This window comes from Chiloscyllium plagiosum, chromosome 12, assembly GCF_004010195.1.
Source record: "Chiloscyllium plagiosum isolate BGI_BamShark_2017 chromosome 12, ASM401019v2, whole genome shotgun sequence".
NCBI classification, from domain to species: Eukaryota; Metazoa; Chordata; class Chondrichthyes; order Orectolobiformes; family Hemiscylliidae; genus Chiloscyllium; species Chiloscyllium plagiosum.
In genome coordinates, this window is record NC_057721.1 from 57,566,364 (window position 1) to 57,585,675 (window position 19,312).

The following is a 19,312-nucleotide window of genomic DNA, read 5'->3' on the forward strand; positions in this document are numbered from 1 at the left end:
CCACCCACCCACCTATCCCTATAACCATACCTCTCCCATCCACCTCACCTGCACATCCTTGGACACTATAGGCAATTTAGCTGGCCAATCCAACTAACCCGCCTAACTTTGGATTGTGAAAATAAACCAAAGCACCAGGAGGAAACCCACGCAGACATGAGGAGTATGTGCAAACTCCACATAGCGAGTCGCCCAAAGCCAGAATCACACCCAGGTCCCTGGCGCTGTGAGGCAATAGTGATAACCATTCCTAGTCTACGGAGTGTTACTCTCTGAGGACAGAATGTCCAGGTAACTTTGCCTCTCCATGATGTATTACAATGTCTATATTTTAAATCCAACTCCATCAATTCAAAGCTGAAGTTACTCAACGTGCAGACACATTCATAGTGATGTGGTTGCCATGAAATGCACAGATATCCTTAAGTTCCTACATGGTACAGCTGCAATTATTATCCACCCGGCCACCTTTATTTCATGTAACTATTTAGTTTTCCAGGTTTAGCATATATTATTTAGCTATTATCTGCAGTTACCTAATCACCTAGTTGTGGAGTTTATGTAGTCACTATAAAAATTTAAAATTCATCTCACTCATATCAGTTTAAACTACTGCTCCAAGGTTAAAGGTAAAGACATATCAAAGCTCTGCCAAAATTATGACAGGGTCCTGCATGATGCAGTCTATTGTAAACTGGTGTACTGAGGAAGTTCTCACTTGCTTTGTCTTACTTGTAAGAAGGCCAAACCTATATTTTGTGCCTCCTTGCTTTGCTAATCATGGCACACCACAACTGCACAATTCAAGTGAGAGTTTAAATATTCAGCTAACCTGGTTGGGTGGCGCACTCACACCAGCAGTCAACACAACATAAAATTAAAGCAATATACTTTAGCTGATCACACATCTACATCGTGGCTGCAGTATTTGCTGTCTGTGACAGGCTGTGTAGAAAGCTTGCTAGCTAAACTTACAGTAACAGCAAAACCTTATCCTGGGATGTCTCTGCACAGTAGGACCAGAATAGCCAAAGTCAAGAATACAGCATCACCTCCAAGTTCCCTTTCAAGTCAGAAATGATCCGGACTTAGACATATACTGCCATTTGCAATTCACTGATGGATTAAAAGTCTGTAATCCTTCAATACCATAGCAGAAATGTCAAAGAAACTGCAGCAGCTAAACAACACTAGGAATGAGTGTCCAACAGAAAACAAAGTTTTTAAAAGAATGCATCTAAAATAATGTGCACCTCTCATTTAAAAAAAAATGTACTGTATAAATATCCACAAGATGAAATTTGGCATTTATATTTGACAGATGTAATTCATAGCAGGTTTACAAATTCTGCAAAAAATGAATTTTGAGTATTTCCCAAACTCAAACAGTAGAATCACTTTTCTAAGAAGAAATACAATTTTTAAGAGCCAAAATTCTGTGGGAACAAAAATAGTTAATAAATTACCTCTGGACTTCGATAGTACCCATGGTCTCATACGCAAAATCACATTTATTGTCAATCTCAATAGCCTTGCTGATTAGTTCCAAGCCTTTGTCCAAATCCTGTTTCCACTGAAGCTGAAGTAAACTAAAATAAATGAAGCAAATACCAGAATAGTATCAAAAATTAAGTAGTCAAATAGTCATTAGGTAGCACAGAACTTGACTACTGCTAAAAAAAATTGCACTCTTCCCGGGTTCATCAATTCACAAGAAATAAAAATGTAAAGAGCAAACATTCATATTGAGTGATTTGAATTGGTTGATCGGATTCTGATTGGTAGAGATGTTATCACGGAAAATGCATTCTTGCTGACTGACAGTTAACTGACAAGGTTTGTTTACATTTCAAACCAGCAGGTTGAGATTGATTGTCAATGCATTGCTAAGAAAGGAACAAGAAAATGGCTCTGTGTTTTAATATACATAACATCTAGTAGATGCAAGAGTACTATACCAACAGCCCAACACATATTGGCTATCAGCCTATTTTTCTGCACCAAGGTTATTTAGCAAGTTCTAACCAATCATGGAATCGCATCTAATGTCAGACATTATGCTTTTTGAGTTTTGCAATCAGGGTTATTTAAGTATAGTTAATACTTGGTTACTGCAAGACTTTGAGATGAACAGCTTATATACCCAGTGTAATACCATGGAAATTCAGATGCTACATTACTCACTTGTGTTGCTACTGAATAGTAGCAGTATGAAAAGCCAGCTTCACTTGGTGCTTAAATGTTTGAGGTATCTTATCCTATGGAGGGTAATCAGAGGATTTACTGTGCACTCTGAACACAAGTGATGGACTCAGGCTTGTTAATTAATCTGCATGATACACCTTAAGAAATGATCTAATCAAGGTGGCAATTATCCTGCAGGATGGTTTTAATTGTGACTTACTTTAGCATTAAGCTTGTGCAGTGCACAAATGGCTCAGATGCTACTTACCAGGTTTCCAAAAAGGAAAACCATAAAACATAAGAACAGAAGCATCAGGAGCAGAAGCAGGTAATTCAGCCCCTTGAGCCAGCTTTTCCATCTAATATGATCATAGCTGACCTTATCTCGGCCTCAACTCCACTTTCGTGCCCGTTCTCTGTAACCCTTCAATTTGTTACTAATTACAGTCAAAAATTAAAAATAACACATGTAACTGAAGGAATCCTAATGTATATGTTGACTAGTGATGGTAAGGTTGCAGTGGGTTTACCTATAGCATAGGAACTGCAGTGGTTCAAGGTGGCAGCTCACCACCCACAGGCACGAAATGCTGGCTCAGGCAGCAACAATCATGTCCAACATGAATAAGAAAAATAAGAAAGAGAGAGAGACAGTTGCAGAGAACATTGGCTGATTTCTCAACTAGGACATCAAAGCAAGTGACCATCATTCCATCGATCAATTTCAAAGGTGAATTCAAGTGCAGGATGGAGCCCATTAAGAAATGCAAGGAGATTCTTTAGTGCAGCTGACTAAGTGCCAATCCAAAGACATTTCTCAAATAACATGGTATATATGTTGCAGTACCAACATGTGGCTAGGTATATAGGCAGTGTGTTCCAAAGACTGGCAGATTATATCAAATATCATGTCCTTTTGGCTGTTTGCAACAGCAAAGTATTGACCATAGGCATCCAGCTAGTGCTTCCAAAACTCAAAAGAGAGTCCATCATTAGATGTGATTCTGTGATTAGACAACAAAGGAAAGAAGTGGTGTAGTGATAATGTCACTGGACTAGCAATCCAGAATCCCAAGCTAATATTGTGGGGACATGGATTCAAATCCCACCATGGCAGAGAGTGAAGCTTGAATTCGATAAAATCTGGATTACAGTCTGGCATAAAAGTGCTCATATAACCACTGTCAATAGTTATAAAAATCCATCTGGTTCACTAGTTCACTAATGTCCTTCAGGGAAGGAAATCTGCCATCCTTACCTGGCTTGGCCTATATGTGACACCCGATGCACAGCAATGTAGTTGACCCTTATCCCCACTCTGGACAATCAGACAATAAATGCTGGCCCAGCCCAGCTACACCCCATGAAAGAATCAAAAAATAATTTGCCAAAAAATGTTAAGCATCTGATGAATTATGCAGAGAAATGTAAGAACACACATGCTTGTGCACTACATATATTGCATACTACATTTACTAATACATACTACAAACAGAAATAACATTAATATAAACAATGTCATGTGTCCTGGGCTCAAAGGCAGGACCTTATTGTCAGATAATACTGCACTCAGAGACATTTTCTCACAAGTTTATGTTAACAATGATTTGTGATTGCCTTTCAATCTCAGGGGCAGGGCAAAGAAAAAAGAGCCAAGTCTCCCTTGGGCAGAATTGGAATCAAATGGATGTTATTCTGAACCACTTGCTAGTCATTAGGCTAACTGAGTGAACCAATCTCCATTAACATTTATAACTAATCGAAAGTCAGGGAAGCCATAGCCCTGAATACTTTCGCAGACAAACTCAACATAAATATGTATATAAAAATTCAAACTCCAATTAATTTTAGTTTTATAGGTCTCATTATTAGAGGTTCTCTGTAATGTTTTCTTGTGCAACCGTTAGTTCCTTTCCTGGATACATGCAGAGTATTATTTTGTTTTCACTTTTCCATAATGTAGCAGAGGATTAATTGGGAGAGTTACACAACATACTTGACTCTGATATCAAAGATAGTACAGGCAAAATTACTAGCTTTAATCTAATTACAGATCACTTACCCTTTGTGAACATATGTTGTTGCATTATCTGGTTCCAGTTCAATACATTTATCGTACATTTCATCTGCTTTGCTAAAATGTTGCTGGTCAGTTAAAGCCTAGGACAAACATTTTTGGTCAAATGTTTTTTTTTTAATCTTACATGCATCTAAATACAACTTAATTACAACTAAATACAATTAAATTTCAGAATAAAAAACAAAAGAACTGCAGATGTTGGAAATTAGATAAAAAACACACTGCTGGATCTATGGAATTCTGAAGGGTCACAGGACCTATGTTAACTCTGACTTCTCTCCACAGCTGCTGCCAGACTGGTTGAGTTTTTCCAGCAATTTCTGCTTTGTTAAAGTTCAGAATGCTAGTGAAGCCAAATGAGAATGTACTAATATAACAATAGCCACATCTTCATGTCATTCCAAATAGTCACGTTCTTTTGAGGTTTGGTCACTGGTACTATGTACAAAACACTTCAGTCAATTTGTGTATAACAAGATTATAAACAGCCACATGCCAAATTAGTTGGTCTGATGGCATTAGTTAATGCATAAAGTATCATCCAGGACACCAGAAATCTCCCCAGTCTTTAATCAATATGTGATTGTTCATTTCCATCTGACAGATGGGGTACAATACAATAGATTTGAATAGCTTGATAATTTGGCCAAGACTTTGACAGTGTCCTTTAAAAAAATTGGAGGCTTGAATGAGACAACAGTCATTGTCTGTATCTTATAAAGATGAACTAAGTGGGTTCAGTGCCTTTTCTATGGATGCTTTATGACCTTAAGAAGAAGCAAACTTTTACATTCTTACTTCAACAATTTAAAGAATGTAAAAGTTAATGAAATAAATTTGCTGGTTTTGCAACTCAGAAAAATCTTCAGATACTGAATGTTCAATTCTCAAGCGATAGTTGAGGGGGTAGTCAATTAGCTCAAGTGGCTGGATGGCTGGTTTGTGACGCATAGTGATGCCAACAGCATGGATTCATTTCTCACACCTGCTGAGATTGCCTTGAAGGACTTCTCAACTTTCTGCTCACCTGGAGTGATTCTCAGGCTAAACTAGCACCAATCTCTCTCTCTATAATGAGTATACAGCCCTCTGGTCTACAAAGATTATGGTGACTTTGCCTTTACCTGAGTTCTTTAACACACACAATGAGCGCAGATAGCAAATGTTGAGTGCTGAAGGCTTACCTGAGCATACAATGCATAACCTTCTGCACATTTGGGAAAATTTTTAATAACATCTTCAAATCCTTTTACAGCCACTTGTATCTGCAAAGGATTGCTTCCAGTGTAGGCCTGACGATACTGGAGTGTAAAACACAACACAATGCATTTCAGTTGAAAGGTGATCCAACAGAGTTGAAAACATTTTGTTGAGGTGATTTTTTTTCCTCTTACATCTATAAAGATCAATTATATTTAAGATTTAAATGTGTCAAGCTGATGGTTGTTTGCATTAAATTTTACAGTGCCTTCCACAAAGTATAATGTATTTTCACATTAAGGGACTTATTTCCTGGCTTTCTAGATGCTTGGTGCATAGATTACACTGAGTAAAACAATAACCAAACTCAAACACTTAAATTAAGTCTGCTGATACACCGAATACAATTATCAAGATCAACAGCTACTATGCACATTGGCATTAGGTCAATTGAAAATGTTCAAATGTCAGTTCAATGGATCATAATAAGCCAGTGAACCTTGGCAAGAATCAGAATGATGGGAAAGTAGTATCAGTGTGGCTAAAGACAACATCTTGAATAACAGTTCATGATTAACATCTGGAAGCCTGCAAAATGTTGAGCTATACAAAGGCATGTTACTTACTGCTGAATAACACATCAAGGTTCCACAACATAGAGAAAAGGTTGGTACGGTAGAGCAGGAGATGGAGCAGAGGCATTTAGATGTTTAAGGCAGGATAAGAGAGTGCTTCAAATTTACAAAAAATACAATGGGCAAAATATAACTGGAGCAGACTTTGAAGTCAGAAAGATGATTGAAAATAGTGGCAACCGTTACAAGAGTTAATGAATGGTGAGGCAAACTAGAATGTCCAACAGCATCCAGACAAAACCGGTTATTGATCTTCCAGACGTGATACAATCATCAATAGCAAACCCTGATCAAATCCTAACCAATCTTAAAGGGATAATGCACTATGCACCGACCAGCAATGAGTCAGTTAGAGATATTGCTCTGCTTGTTTTTTTTGTAGTTGTACTGTGCAATAAAGCAGTCACTGACATTGTATTTTTCTGAACAATATTAGAACAAGACTGCTTACCAATGCAAAACATTTCTGGGCCTGAGCCAGAGCGGAGTCTGGTCGCAGTCTAATGCATTCATCAAAATCTTCAACAGCCTCTTCAACATTGTCAAGTAAAATCTTCAGCTGTAAACAAAATTTAGCATTAATGCATAATCATATAACCCGCACTGACCTCAGAATTAAGGCACCCTACAGTGTTCTCTCCATTCTCTCATTCCTTCAACATTTCTGAATAAAAAAAAGGAACAAAGGGAGAGGGGGGAAGAAAGGTTCCAGCCCATTTGTTCATTCCCAAACAGCTTTAACCACTCACTTTTGATTGAGAGTGTTTAATGGAAGGCCCAACTAACAGCTTTGCAATCTCTACCTGTAAAGTTTATTCAAGTCAGGATATTCAATAAATACAGTCATGTCAATAGCCCAAATGGAAATTTTAAAAATTCGAATTGTTGCAATAAAATTGAGTGCGAGATTCACTTCTTCAATCAATGAGACATTTGCTGGGTGCAATAGTTAACGGAAGACAATTCTTTCAGATTGATTCAGGAAACCACAGCTCTTACCTGTCCTCGATGATGATACACATCAGCATTTTGTGGGTCAATATCAGCAGCCATGTTGAAATCTTGTGTAGACAGCTGAGATTGCTGTTGCTGCATATACATGCTTCCACGCTTAATCAATGCATTGGCACGCAGCTGAAGAACAAAAACAGTAACACATCTCATTACGCACGTGGTATTCGAGAGACTAGTCTCACATGCTTACACGAGCTATCCAGATTTTGATTGCCATTAAGGCCATACTGTTACTCCCTGTTTCAGCAAGTGGTCAAGAATTCTGGCTTTATACAAGGAAAACAAAGGAAAATATAATATTCAATGGATGATTAATATGATATTTAAGGAAGTGATGAGAAGTCAGGTCTACTTTCTTTTTGAACAATCTTACTAATCCAGCTAACACAATTACCACAAGTTGCACTGAATTGGACTAACTTCAATGCAGTTGCTTTTGCATGCAACATACTTTGACAGAGGTTGAATAAGTTGGGGCTATTTTCCTTTGAGAGTTAGAGGCTCGGGGTGACCTTACAGGGGTTTATAAAATCATAGGGGGCATGAATAGGTTGAATAGCCAAGGCCTTTTTCCCAGGACAAGGGAGTCCAAAACTAGAGGGCATAGCTTTAAGGTGAGAGGGGAAAGATACCAAAGGGACAGCTTTTTTCATGCAGAGGGTGGTGCATCTAAGGAATGAACTGTCAGAGCAAGTGGAGGTGACTGGTACAATTACATTTAAAAGACATCTGTATGGGTACACAAACAGGAAGAGTTTAGATGGATATGGACCACATGCTGGCAAATAGGACTAGATTAATTTAGGTATCTGGTCGGCATGGACTGAAGGCTCTGTTTCTGTCCTGTACTACTCCATGTCTCGAATTACCAGTTTCATATTGTGATACAACAAAGGTTCAGCTGGTCTTTCTAGTAACAGTCTCTCAGACCCTGACCACAGGAAGATGCTGCTTTGAAAAGCAAAGGGAAACGTATTGAGTTAGCTCCAAATAGAATACCGATAGGCAATGTTCTCTGTTTAGAAATGAAACTTGTGGAGATTCAAGAACCAAGGAGTTAAGAGAATGCCTTACAAATGGAGGTCTGACTGAGGTGACTATCAAAGTAAAACTGGAAAATTTTGCAAGAAATGGCAAGGGAAAAAGAGCCTCTGAACAATACTAAGAATTTTTGTCTGTGTTTTAGCCATGTGGACTCCATGCTTTTTTAAATTCATTTAGGGATTTGAACTTTGCTGACTAGATCAGAATTTATTGCCCATCGCTAAAAGCCATTGAGAAGGTGGTGGTGAGCTGCTTCTTGACCTTCTTGACTATTTGGTGGTGGGACACCTACAATATCTTTAGGGAGAGAGTTCAAAGAATTTAACCCTGTGACAGTGAAGGAACAGTGACATATTTCCTAGACAGGATGAGAAGTGCTTTGGAGAGGAACTTGCAGGTTGTGGTGTTCCCATGCATCTGCTACTTTTAACTTGCTACATGGCTGTGGTCAATGGTTTAGAAGGTCCTACCTAAAGAACTTCGTTGAATTTCTGCAGTACATCTTGTAAATGCAATACTCTGCTGCTTTTGTGTATTGTTGAGGGAGGGAGTAGATGTTTGTGATGTGCCAATTAAGTGGGCTGCTTAGGCCTCAATGGCATCAAGCTTCAAGTGTTGTCAGAGCTGCACTCATCCAGAAAAGTGAAGAGTATTCCATACTTAAGGTTTGGAAAGTCAGAAAGTGAGCTACTCACTGCAAGACTCCTAGCCTTGATCTGCTCCTGTAATCACAGTATTCCTATGGTTAGTCCAGCTTGGTTTCTGGTCACATTTGAGGCTTCGATCAGTTTGGTCAGTAGTAACGCTGTGGACCACTCTTGTTGATGGATAATGAAGTCCCCTAACCAAAGTACATTCTGCACCCTTGCCACCTTTGATGCTTCTTCCACGTATTGCTCAATGTGGAGGAGTACGGATTCATCTACTAATATAAGGTAATCAGGAGGACATCTCCTTGGCCATGTTTGAGCTGATGCCATGAGACATCTTTGCACCTGCAGCAAATTTTAAGGATTCCCACGAGCAAATCTCTCTCAACTGTATACTATTGTCACATCACTTCTGCCAGGTCTGTCCTATTCAGTAAAGGGATGGTGCTTGAAACCTAAAATAAGTAGCTGCTAGGATAGGTCTGCAGAAGATTGAGAGGGTATCAAAAAAAGGGGAAAACACATTGGTCCTCATACTTGCCATGCTGCCTGCTGCTGATGCATCCATCAATGACTGTAATTGCAAGGAGTGACCACTGCCAAGTGGAATAGATTTCAAACATATCCAGCAAGTCGGGACTGAATATCCAGGAAATTCAATGGACTATCAGCAGCAGTATTGTATAATTTGTAACCGAATTTCAGAATTTAACTATGTCAGGCTGTTTCTTGTCTAGTCCATGAGACAAGTCTTCCAATTTGGCACTGGCCCCCAGATGTTAGTAAGGAGGATTTTGCAGGATTAGTGCTGAGTTTGTTGTTTTTTCCTGATGACCAGGCCAATGACAGATGGTCTATTCAGTTTTATTCCTTTGAGGTTCTTTACCAGTTTGATACAACTGAGTGTCTTGCTACGCCATTTCAGAGGGATTTAAGAAACAGTTTGCTGTAGTCTGGAGTCATACATGAGAAGAAGTGATTTCCTTCCCTAAAGGATTTTAGTGAACCAAAATGTTCTTATCATGCCTGACAATAGTGTCATGGTCATCAGATAACTTGACTTCAAAACAAATCCAAATTCCACTACCCATCATGGCAGGTTTCAAACCTGGATCCCTGGTATGCAATCTGCGTCTCTGGATTACTAATCCAATGACAATATTATTACACCATCACATTATTTGCCAAATGTGACATATTTTACGAACACGCCATTAAGGATCTTGGCTGTGGTCATTAGTCAACGGAAAAAGCAACTTCCAGTAGTATAGTTAGCAGACTACTAAATAATGTAAACCAATGATAATTTTAATTTATTCGTAAAAGTCTTAACCATGAAATTATGTTGAGAGATTCTTTCTGGTAATCACTAAGAAATTCAAGTCTCATTCTAAACGTTACTGATCTCTGAGGGCACTTCAAGTCAAATATTCAAATCTGGAAATAATAAATGAGTATCAGTGATGGTGACAGTTGTGACTGCTGGATTGATGGAAAAGTCCATATTAGTTTAGTAATGGTTTTAAGAAGGAGCCATAACAGCAATGTGGTTGACTCTGAGCCTCCTGATATGCTTTAGCAAGCCACTCAGTTGCCAAAGTGGTGAATCACTACCTTTGTGAAAGCAATTGGGATGGTTGACACATTCTGGCATTGCTGAGAATGCTTACATACCATTAATGAGGTTTTTTATAAAATAACTGTAAAACACAATCATTTGAAATGAACATGCACAATTTAAATTTAAAAAAGCATCAGAAATGACAAAATATGTTGTGCTTCCTGCTCTGGGTCATTTGTTAGGATGTAGGCTTCTTCGTAAGAATAATAATGCCAGATTAGGGGATTCCCAACGATAAGGGGAGTTTGAATATATGCTATAGATAAAATTCAAAATGATTGCACGCATTTGGGAATCAATTTCACATCATAAATTTATGATTTAAGAGTGAACACACGCAAACCTATCCAAGACATTGTACAACAGCAAGAACTTTTTCATTACTTCAGACTGCCAGCTGTTCAAACATATCAATTAAACTGAGTGGGGAAATGGATTAAAGGAACTTCGTATTGTATTAAAGGATGAGGTTTGAGAGACTAATTGGAATAAACAGATCTATTTTCGGGACAAGGGCACAAATATACTGGGTCATTTCAAAAAAGGTCCGCACAAGTCCAGATCTGCAGATCTGCAATTTTTCTTTTAAGATTTTCCCCAAGGTTTACCTTATTGAACCTACTTTTGTAAGACATTCAATTAAAACCTAGATGCTAATTATTGTTTTCATTCTTCAAATGATGCTTTGTACTATTAATTTTAGTAACATCAGCTTGATTTAGTGGCATCACTATCACTGGAGTCAGAGGTTGTACCTTCAAGCTTTACTCCAAGCCTGGAACACTTAACCTAGGCAGATGTTTCAGCACAGGGAATGTGAAGGTGGCATTAATCAAATCAGGCATTAACTGGAAGCCCCATGTATATTACACTACCAGTGCATTTGTGATCAAAAGTTCACTCCTTGACCTAGCCAAACTTTGTCCATCACTCACCAAACATCAGCAAAACAAATTAACCAGTCACTTATTTCACTGCTGTAGGAAATTGCTGAGGTGATCAGAGTACTAACTTTGTGATAATTTGCAATAATTGACACCCAAAAGGCACCACAGAACTGCATTATTTTTCCTTCCTTTATTATTTTAAACATAGAATTGATTCTACATCATCATTCCTTGCCATCTCACTACATTCCCAGCTAGCTAAGAAAATCCAATGACTTTCTTCAGGGGAAGCTAGCTGTAAAGGTGTAGATAAAGATCTTTTGACAGTATACTTCAATTTTCTTAAAGAATGATCAGCCCAACTGGGGAAACTTAAAAAAAAATCTAAAGCTATTTTAGGAAGTTGGAACTGCACATCCTGAGATTGACTCTGTGCAAGTAAAAGGAAATTTATATAGAACACCTACCTTCACATTAGCATCTTTCATACTAACAACCATATCAAGGTCAGGTTGAGCAGCTGTGGCATTGCCTATCAGCAAATAGAAGGTAGCCCGAAGCAATAAGGCTTCAGCCACATATTTTCCCTTTGACTCTATTTCTTTGGTGCATTCGCTAATAATTTTATCATAGTTCTCTTCCTCCATGTATTGTTTTGCCTTCAGGTATCCAGATCTGAAGAAGATAAAAATACAGTAAATATAGCTAAGACTAAATTGCTCCTTCTAAAATGTTCTATTTTTGCTAGTCCAGTTATTTGCTTGATCAGTTCACTGAATCTTTTAGCACGAGTTTATCATATCAGTTGCATTTAGCAGCATGAATTTCAGTGCACATCTACACTTATTGGATTTGTCGATGATGGTCCCAAAGGTATTCTTTGATTTACACCTACAATCTTATATAGCCAATAACACTGGGGTATTCATTTCCAGCTACTTTTATGTTGAAGAATGGTTAAAATTTAAAATCAGATTATGCAGGCTGCTTCTGAAGTACAGGTTCTTTTAAGAAAAGGTTACAACAATACTTGAAAGGAGGGCCGGCAAAAGATATACAGATTAGGATTAGATTAAATTCATGCTGCAGTCAAGTTCCAGTTATTTCACAGCTGCCTAGTATCCTCCCCAGTACCATCCTCTGAAAGTGCAGGACTATTCAACTAGACTCAAAGGCAGTCAATCCAATCATCCCCAAGCTGAAAGATGTAATAAGCAATTCAAACCTCTGCTAAACCTGTGCAATGAATTCACCCATCACATATGACAATCAGAATCTTTCTGATCCATTACCCTAATATGCAGACAGCATTCATCCATTGAGGCTTGAAAAAATACATTTTTATACAATCACCTTTCCGTTCCCCTAATGTCAGCAGCTTCACCCTCCTTGTCTTTGTCTTCATCAGGCGTTTCACCTTTCAGTAAAGGTTGTGAGATGATGTCATCAGTGAAAGAATTAAAGTACGACTTGATGAACTGTGGAGAGGGCATTAGTGGCTCTCTATTCTACAAAGGGGAAGATAAGAATTAGAAAACAGAGTCGTTTCTATAATAGTAAAATATAGTACAACATTGTAAACAAATATAACTATCACAATCATATTGATTAGCTAGGAGTGTAACCAGTTTAAAGATCTAAACAGTGCAAACACACTTTTAATCTGGATCTCACTTTGTGCATGAGTAATATTCTTTCCTAACAATGCCATTGAATGCAAAGTTGTTTTCTACAACACGGTGGCTCAGTGGTTAGCACTGCCGCCTCTCAGCACCAGGGAGCTGGGTTCGATTCCCGCCTCAGGCAACTGTCTGTGTGAAGTTTGCACATTCTCCCCATGTCTGCGTGAGTTTCCTCCGGGTGCTCTGGTTTCCCCTCTCAGTCCAAAGATGCGCAGGTCAGGTGAATTGGCCTTGCTAAATTGCCCACAGTATTAGGCGCATTAGTCAGGGGTATACATAGGGTGGGGGAATGGGTCTGGGTGGGTCACTCTTCGGAGGGTCGGTGTGGACTTGTTGGGCCAAACTGTAGGAATCTAATCTAATCTAAACATCTTTATGATTAAGCTGGTTAGGGTGAACTGGCAACTTATGATTCTCTATACAAGGGATGCCAGAGATCAGGTAATGTCCTTAAATATCCTGGTTCTCTGGCATTCTAATGTTTCTGCCAGCAGCTTTTTACCTCGAGACAGAGAAATTAATGTTTGACACCTTTAATATCATTAGCGCATCTGAAGACAATATAATTGAAAGATTTGTTCATTCTTAGTATCCATTTCTAGTACACCTCCTACATTAACTTGCAAATGAAACTTTTACATTTTTCCTCAGCTTATATTTTTCTCTTTCCCTCACAAAACAAATCTGTGAACACTGATGTTATCTGCACTAATTTTATTAGATCGATGGCAATATTGGATAATAGATGTAATAACAGCTGTGATTTTATCCTGGCCAACACTGCCTAGCATTACAAGGTCATTGACAGATAGCAAGCATAACTCTGATTTGTTCTATGTACATTTTTCTGGGGCAGGCCACCAAATAACAAAATTCTCAAAAACTTAAGATACTTCTCCAAATACTATCAAAACTTCATGGCATGTAATCTGATCCCCTGCTGTTCCAAGTCTTTCCCGATGCACATGTTCCTCCAGAGTACCCACTAAAATCTATCCCAGTTTCTCCCCCATCATCAAATCCATTTTCACAAAGCCCTCAAACTCCTGGCAAAAACACATGATCACCGAACTTTGGAATTGTCGACCTGCAGGGTTGTGAATGCTCCATTGTCAGACACAGGGCTTTCTTGTCAAGAGCATCAAGGACACAGGGAATGGGCGAGAAAAGTGGTGTTAAATGTGAAAAGTCTGATAAATGGAAGTAAGCTTTCTACAAGTGGGCAGCACAGTGGCACAGTGGTTAGCACTGCTGCCTCACAGCGCCAGAGACCCGGGTTCAATTCCTGTCTTAGGCGAATGACTGTGTGGAGTTTGCACGTTCTCCCCGTGTCTGCGTGGGTTTCCTCCGGGTGCTCCGGTTTCCTCCCACAGTCCAAAAGATGTGCAGGTAAGGTGAATTGGCCATGCTAAATTACCCGTAGTGTTAGGTAAGGGGTAAATGTAGGGGTGTGGGTGAGTTGCGCTTCAGCGGGGCGGTGTGGACTTGTTGGGCTGAAGGGCCTGTTTCCACACTAAGTAATGTAATGTAATGTAATGTAAAGTACACTGGGACCAAATTCAAAATGGTATAGCTAACAAGTATCTACAGTACTTGGCCACTAACCTTGTACTTTTCTTTAGCTTTTTCTTTTCCAAGCTGCTTAAGGACTCTGTCAGCAAGAAGCATGCTTTGTTGGTTTTGGAATCCCTCCAGGATACAAACCGCAGTAACATCTGAAAGGTATAAAGACATGTTGTCACTGATAACACTTGGATCATTGTTGAGAATTATTCAAAGTCTCTGAACAATAAGTTTGTTATGGTTCCTATGAAATCAGTGCGATGTTAAACCCAATTTGGTTCAATTCTGCCTTTTTTTAAATAAATGGATTTTATGCACTTGTCTAACAAAGAGCAGAATGATCATTTTGGAAAGCACAAAGTGCTGCTTACAATTTGAACGCTCATAAACAGGATAATTCCGAGATATAGTTATTACACAATTAGGAATAATATTAAGTGACTTTTCAAAGATGTGTAATCTTGACCTCTGCAATGGAGAAGCAAAAAACACTTGAATCGTTTTTATATTAGAAAAAATTACTTTATAGGATGTGGGTATTAATGGCAAAGGCCGACAATTATTGCCCATCACTAATCACCATGACTAGAAGCATACAAGGCCATGATAGAGGGTAGTTAAGAGCAGATTTGCTGTCACATGCAGGATTAGGTAAGTAAATTTCCTTTCCTGAACGACATTGTGATGGAACAATTGACAATAACTGATTTGTCACTGTTACGAAGAATAGCTGTGAATTCCAAATTTTCAATAATCAATTGAATTTGAAATCTACCAGCCGTTCATGTTAGGATTTGAACCAACGTCCTAGAGCATTAGGCCTCTAGAATACCTAGCAGGAAGGTAGCTCTAGAATATCTTGCCATTTTGCCATAAGCACACCAACCACTTGAGGATCTAACTCCAGTTAATGGATAGCAAACCTTGTTTTAACCAGCATCTCACAAACCAGCATAGCCCAGTTAAAATCATATACCTCAAATACTGGAAATTTATTATATTATCATGATCTCCGAGGTCCAAATAATCAGTTGAGGAAACGAGCGAGGAGGCTCTCTGCCGACAAGTTTTATTAAAAGCAAAGGTGCATTATTATTTAAATGATTTATGCTGTAAGTATAGAATAACAGTGATGAGCATATCCCCTACATTACATTTCTATTATTCCTATATGTTGTTACATTGATTATGTGGACCTCTTGATCACCTGGTATATTTGATCAACTGACACATTCCTGGTCCCATCAGTGTGGGTAAATAAAAAGTTTGTTGTATTTTAATAATTAAACAGCACCAAAGAAAAATGAATATAGATTTGCACACTGCCTACTTATGCAAAAATGCATAACTACAAAGACTATAATCACAATTTTAAATAAAGTTCTTTGATAATATTTTTGCAGATGCAAGCTACTGCATCTACAGTTCTCTCAAGCACCACAACACCAAAATACAACTGCAGTAATGCAAGAAATTGCAGAGCAATTTCTTCAAAGAAACAGTACATACAAAGTTACCATTCTGCTCAATGGAATCAGGCACATTTATGCCCAAGACAGCAGACATGCCTGTTTAGTTCCCTCCCCAAAGCACAGCTGCTTCAGAATTGAACTAATCAGTGCTGACTATAAACTAATATCTTACAAGTGGAACTTGAACCACAAAAAGTAGTGAAGTGCAACCATTGAGCCAATGTCACTTCATTCAATCTCTACACACATGCTGACTGATCTTAGATGGCAAGATATTTTGTTTTTTGTACATTATTTGTTGTTTGTTCTTTATTTTGCTTCTCCCAGTAGGTAAACAATTACTTATTTCTACCATCTACAACAAACAAATGACAATGGGCCTTAACCCCATTATCAGTTAGAGCAATGTTTACTGAAAAAGTGTTTTTTTATCTTGTAAGACACGTCTGTCAGTTGTATAATCAGACTCTAAGCTCCGCCAAGGTTACAGTTTTGAAATCTGAACACACTGACAGAACAATCCCTGACCTGATTAAACATTGCTAATGTGTAGTAACAAAGTGCTGTGGTGCCTCAAGAGCTTTCATGTACAGTTTACACGTGGCTAAACTTCAAGGTCAGATTTGTCCTTTTTTGAAAAAAGGAAAAGAAGCTCTAAATACTTACATAGGTGATGTATAACAACCAAATATAATCCCTTTACTATTTAATCTCGATTTATAAAATAAAAGACAAACATTTCAAGCTTAAACATCATAGATTCAAAAGCCTGGTGAATGGATGGTGGCCATTAAAGGACATCATGATACTGTAATACAGAATTATTATGGGATTGCAGTCAGGCCACATTAGTGGAAGTTTTACTGCACCTCAGATCTATTCCACGAAGACAACTTTTTTCCAAAATATTCTTTACCTTAACCAATAAAACAAATAACTACAAGCTAAAAAGTCTTAGCAGCCTCTCACTGCCTTATTCTGAGGTGGTGTTTACTTCTCTCCCACAAAAATACTGTGCAGAATCTCAATGTGACTTACAACATATCAATGACAGACAAAGCCAGCTTCAATCATTACCTTGTAGCATTCTGCACCCACATCCCCTCTTCAATGTCCAAATCCTACTCTGTTCATCCTTGGAAAAAGAACAGCTGCCAACAAGAATTTCAAAATCACAAACCCTAAGACTTGGCCCCACCATTCAGCCCAACATTTCTGCGAGTACTGATTTGTCATCTATGTTCTAACTTCCAGTTTTAAAGTACTAGTCCACAATAAAACCATTGCCCTTTAACACACCATCCCCTGGGTCAGCTTTCATTTTTGCTATAGGTCCAAAAGGTGCAGACTTAAACAGAATGGCAGCCACTGATTGATGATTGACAGATCTGGCTGGACCATATAAAGAACTTCTGGACCATATAAAGAACTTCTGGGCCTGCTCTTGTAAGTTAAAACTGCTCACTATTTCAGGATTATACTGTAATCCCTCACCTTTTTTTTCAACTGCAAAACCTTTAATTCCCCCACCTACGTGATCCACCTTCATCTCCGACAGTAAGTGGAGCTAATGGACAACTTTGGTTCATTATCGACACCAATTAGCTGCCTCTGTCACCTCCCTCCTTTTCATGAGTCCACTGGGCCAATTTCCTGTGCAGGTACCCTGCCCAAACACTGCTCTTTTATATCGTCCTTCATGCCATCTGTGGGCATATTTCTGCATATCACCTCGTTCCTCAGCCCTATTTCCAGCATAAGCTGAACACATCTCTCTTACTGGCTTCCATGTTAGCTGATATTGTTAACAGCTTTCTCTAATCAAGGACCAACTTGGAATCTTAAAATTGGCCATCATCAACAATCTCTCAGAAAAAAATCTTGCCCACAACACTCACTCTCCAACTTCCATTTTCTCTCTAAAGTCTTTCAAGATGTTGCCTCTTAGATCCATGTTCATTCTCTTTCTAAACCCCATGTCGGAACTACTTGTCAGGTTTTTGTTCTGGCACAAGACTCAAAGAGCTTTCAAAATCACCATGACAGCCTATGACAAAGGTGAATCACCAACCCCCTTCATCTTCTCTGTCTGCAACTAACTTGGCCAAACTATTCTGCTCCAACCCCCTGAATGTCTTCCAGCTGGGTCAGACTGCCTTTGCCTGATTCTTAGCTAACTATAGATAGACTATCACTTGTAATGGTAGTTTCCCTCCTCCCATAAACTACCTCTGTTGTTCTCCAAAATATATCATCCTCCACCCTTAATTTTAATCTATTTATTGCCTCCTGGTGACATCATTTGAAGCAACATTAGTTTTTACATATACATTGATGACATCCAGCTCATCCTCAACATCTTGACTCCTCCACTTTTGCTAAATTATCAAATTGCTTGACTGGCAACTAATAACAAAGAAGCAAATAAACTTCTAACTGATCGCTGAAAGACCAATGCCATTGCCTTTGATGTCTCCTATAAATTCTATTTCCTCTGTGACTAACACTATCCAACTCTCTGGTAATTGGCTGAGCATGAACCAACTGTCTGCAAACATGGTGGCATGTTACAGCTACAAATGAATTCCAAAATATGTATTTCTACCATCAGTAAGATTGCCAGCTCTCACTAACATAACACAACTTGGCTTCAACCCTGTCATAGCTCAACTGCTGAAATGCTTTTGTTATCTCTCACTTACCTGATACACTCCTGACCACATTCCACACTTTGCAAATCTGAGATCAGCCAAATCTTTGCTTCTGGTCCTTATTCAGACAATTCGAGTTCATCTGCATTCTATATCCTAAAATTCTCATTTTTCTTTTCAAATTACTCCATGGCTTTGCCCCTCTATCTCTACGGAGGAAATGAGGACTGCAGATGCTGGAGATCAATCGAGAGTGTGATGCTGTAAAAACACAGCTGGTCAGGCAACATCCGGAGCAGGAGCACGAGAATCGATATTTTGGGCTTAACCCCATCATAAGGATGAGGCTTCCGGGTTGGGAAGCTCAGAGATAAATGGGGGGGTAGCTGAGAATGCGATCAGTAGATGAGAAAGTGATAGGTTGGGAGGAGAGTGGAGAGGATAGATGGGAAAGTTGATGGACAGGTCAAGAAGGCATTGCCTGGTTGGAGGTTTGGGACTAGGATAATGTGGGGGGAGGGGAATGAGGAAACTGGTGAAATCCACATTCCGTGTGGTTGCAGGGTCCCAAGGCGTCAGGTAGTAAAGGTGTGATGATGGAAGAGGCCCAGCACCTGCATGTCCTGGGC

General features: G+C 38.9%; 1 protein-coding gene across 1 annotated transcript in view; it reads right to left on the bottom strand.

Moving 5' to 3' along the window:
* tomm70a (translocase of outer mitochondrial membrane 70 homolog A (S. cerevisiae)) overlaps window positions 1–19,312 on the bottom strand; it is a 30,125-nt gene that overhangs the window by 899 nt on the left and 9,914 nt on the right. The window contains exons 4-11 of the mRNA XM_043701155.1: window positions 14,603–14,712; window positions 12,669–12,823; window positions 11,783–11,990; window positions 7,099–7,233; window positions 6,551–6,658; window positions 5,449–5,565; window positions 4,247–4,344; window positions 1,467–1,589 (exon numbers count right to left, since the gene is read on the bottom strand). Of these exons, the coding sequence (XP_043557090.1) occupies window positions 1,467–1,589; window positions 4,247–4,344; window positions 5,449–5,565; window positions 6,551–6,658; window positions 7,099–7,233; window positions 11,783–11,990; window positions 12,669–12,823; window positions 14,603–14,712 (1,054 nt within the window). The remainder of the gene's footprint in view (window positions 1–1,466; window positions 1,590–4,246; window positions 4,345–5,448; window positions 5,566–6,550; window positions 6,659–7,098; window positions 7,234–11,782; window positions 11,991–12,668; window positions 12,824–14,602; window positions 14,713–19,312) is intronic.